Source organism: Clupea harengus, chromosome 4 (assembly GCF_900700415.2).
Source record: "Clupea harengus chromosome 4, Ch_v2.0.2, whole genome shotgun sequence".
In the NCBI taxonomy this organism is placed as follows: domain Eukaryota; kingdom Metazoa; phylum Chordata; class Actinopteri; order Clupeiformes; family Clupeidae; genus Clupea; species Clupea harengus.
The window spans coordinates 3,488,931-3,492,037 of record NC_045155.1 but is presented as its reverse complement, the minus strand read 5'-3'; the positions used below and the strand labels follow the sequence as shown (position 1 = coordinate 3,492,037).

Sequence of the window (3,107 nt, the reverse complement as noted above, 5' to 3'; positions counted from 1 at the left end):
TGTGTGTGTGTGTGTGTGTGTGTGTGTGTAGGCACATGCTTGTGCCCAGGATCTCTAGTGTTGAAAACCTCATTCATCATTTCAACTGAGAACTAAAAAAAAAAATACCATTTGCGTTTAGCAAGGCCTTAATTCGACATCATCTGTCTGGTTATGTCTTGTGGAGTACAACAACTGTGTGTGTGTGTGTGTGTGTGTGTGTGTGTGTGTGTGTGTGTGTGTGTGTGTGTGTGTGTGTGTGTGTGTGTGTGTGTGTGTGTGTGTGTGTGTGTGTGTGTGTGTGGTTCTTGCCACAGTTACTAAGACGTGCAGTCCAGAGACGTTCCAGTGCCCGGGCTCGTACTTGTGTGTGCCGCAGCGCTGGAAGTGTGATGGAGACCGTGACTGTCCTGACGGAGCTGACGAGAGCATCAGGGCCGGCTGCAGTGAGTAACACCCACTCTCTCACATACTTTATTTATACATGCTGAGCTGAATCATTTACACACACACACACACACACACATGTGCTACACACACACACTCTCTCACATACTTTATTTATACATGCTGAATCATTTACACACACACGCACACACATATGACACACACACACACATATGACACACACACTCACACACACACACACACACACACACATATGACACACACACACACATATGCCACACATACACACACACACACACACACACACACTCAATCTTAATGCAGTGCACAATGTATTGAATCTGTCTGCTCCTTCCTACATCTTGCTCCCTCCCTTTCTTCCTTCCTCAGCCTATAACAACACGTGCGATGAGAATGAGTTCATGTGCCAGGACAAGCAGTGCATCCCCAAGCAGTTTGTGTGTGACCATGACCTGGACTGCCACGATGGCTCAGATGAGTCTCCAGAGTGCGGTGAGTGTTTGGGTGGTCTGTGTGTGTGTGTGTGTGTGTGTGTGTGTGTGTGTGTTTGTTGTCATATGTCTCTGTGAGGGTTTGCTCTAAACTTAAGCATATTGAAGTTTTTGTGAGTTGTGTTGCAGTAATCTGCATTGCAGTGTGTGTGTGTGTGTGTGTGTGTGTGTGCGCGCGCTTGTGTGCAGTAGTGTGTATGTATGCATGCAGAGAACACCACCTAACAGTTTCTAATGTAATTGAAGTCTAATGTGTGTGTTTGTGTGTGTGTAGAGTACTCCACGTGTGGCCCCGACGAGTTCCGCTGTGCTAACGGCCGCTGCCTGAAGCAGAAGAGCTGGGAGTGTGACGGAGAGTTTGATTGCCACGACAGGTCGGACGAGGCCCCTAAGAACCCCCACTGCACTGACACAGGTCAGCAGGTCAACATACATACAGATGCACACGTACACATTGCCCCCCCCCCCCCACACACACACACACACACACACACACAAACAAACACTGTTTTTTCACGTACGTTCTCTAGTTGTCTGCTTCTCTCTCTCTCTGTCCATGTGTCTGTCCCTGTAAGACCCCATGTGGTTTGCAGCGTTGCTGTGTGAATGCGTGTCTGTGCATGGAGCCGTGTGTGTGTATTGATGTAATGGTCCATTTGATGCTAAATATCCCTGGATCGTGTGTGTGTGTGTGTGTGTGAGCTTTTTGATGTGGCGGTGCTCCGGCTAATGTGCTGTGTGCACAGTCTGATGAAAGCCCATTCACCAGCCCATTAATGTCCCCAGAATCCCAACACACATTAGCCAAACGCTCTCTCTCACTTTCTCTTTCTCTCTCTCTCTCTCTCACACACACGGTCACTCACTGTGTAGTTGTGTATTTATATGTGTGTGAGATTAAAATTAAACTGAATGTGTGAGAGAGGGAAAGCAAGCTAAATTGTTGTATGTGCTAAGGAAAGTTTTTTTTTTTTTTTTTTTTTTTCCTTCTCGTGTGTGTGTGTGTGTGGTAAAGAAATAAGCCATTTCATTTCTCTCTCTGTCATCCCGGCTTAATCTTTTCCTGGAGATCTCCTCTCCTGCTGAGTTTAATTATAGTCCCTCAATGCACCTGATTCAGGCCCCAAGCATCCAACCATTTCGAACTAATAGAAGCAGACATTAGGGCTGTGTGCAGGACATGGGTATCTTTGCTGTTACATTTCAAAATCTCATTTCTCTCATTTGGGAGAATGGAAAGTTAACCTACAGACAACCCCCCCCCCCCCCCATCACCACTCATGCCCTCCCTTCCTCGTGTATTTGCAGGAAAGAGCTGCAATGACACAGCCTTCATGTGCAACAACAAGAAGTGCGTGAACGAGACGCTGCTGTGCGACAACAAGGATGACTGTGGCGACGGCTCAGACGAGCTCAAATGCAACGTCAACGAATGCTTCATCTCCCGCCTCAGCGGATGCTCCCAGCTCTGTGAAGACCTCAAGATCGGCTTCAAGGTGTGCACACGCGTGTGTGTGTGTGTGTGTGTGTGTGTGTGTGTGTGTGTGTGTGTGTGTGTGTGTGTGTGTGTGTGTGTGTGTGTGTGTGTGTGTGTGTGTGTGACTGCATGTGTGTGTTCCCTTTAGGAGCAGGGATGCACTTTGTTTTATTGATTGATTGATTAATTGATTGATTGATTGATTGATGGATAGGTTGCTTGGTTGGTCTGTTGACTGACGTAGAGCTGAGATGATGTTTTATAGGGGTAATTGTAAATATCCATTCTCTTTTAAATCCATGATGTCATTTGTGAAATCATTTCCAAGTGAATGGGGAAGATTTAGGACCTGCCAAGATTTTAACATGAGATGCATACAATTTGACATTAATCTATCCTTCATAAAAATAGTCATTTGAACGGAAATACCCCGAGCGCTAGGTGCCAAAAGCATGTAGGGTGTTCACTCCTGTCTTCAGATGGCCGCTAGAGGAGTTTGAGTCAGTCGTGCCCTGAGAGCAGATGACCGTGGGTCAGGTCGTGCGTGATCAGTGTCCGTCAGCAGCTCTCGGAAGGAGCCGTGTGCCAGCTGTCGGGCCTCTGACTGCCAGTGAGCAGAGTGGCACGATGACTGGCAGTGGGGGGGGTGGGCATGGTTATAAGTCAGAGCATCTGATGTGGATGTGGATGTGTCAGCGGTGTGTGTGTGTGTGTGTGTGTGTGTGCGTGTG

General features: G+C 47.4%; 1 protein-coding gene across 1 annotated transcript in view; it reads left to right on the top strand.

The window, feature by feature from the left end:
- The window catches only part of LOC105912708 (low-density lipoprotein receptor-related protein 1-like), a 114,768-nt gene that overhangs the window by 90,873 nt on the left and 20,788 nt on the right, over positions 1-3,107 (top strand). Inside the window, 4 exon segments of the mRNA XM_031565475.2 lie at positions 248-425; positions 778-900; positions 1,174-1,314; positions 2,208-2,395. Of these exon segments, the coding sequence (XP_031421335.1) occupies positions 248-425; positions 778-900; positions 1,174-1,314; positions 2,208-2,395 (630 nt within the window).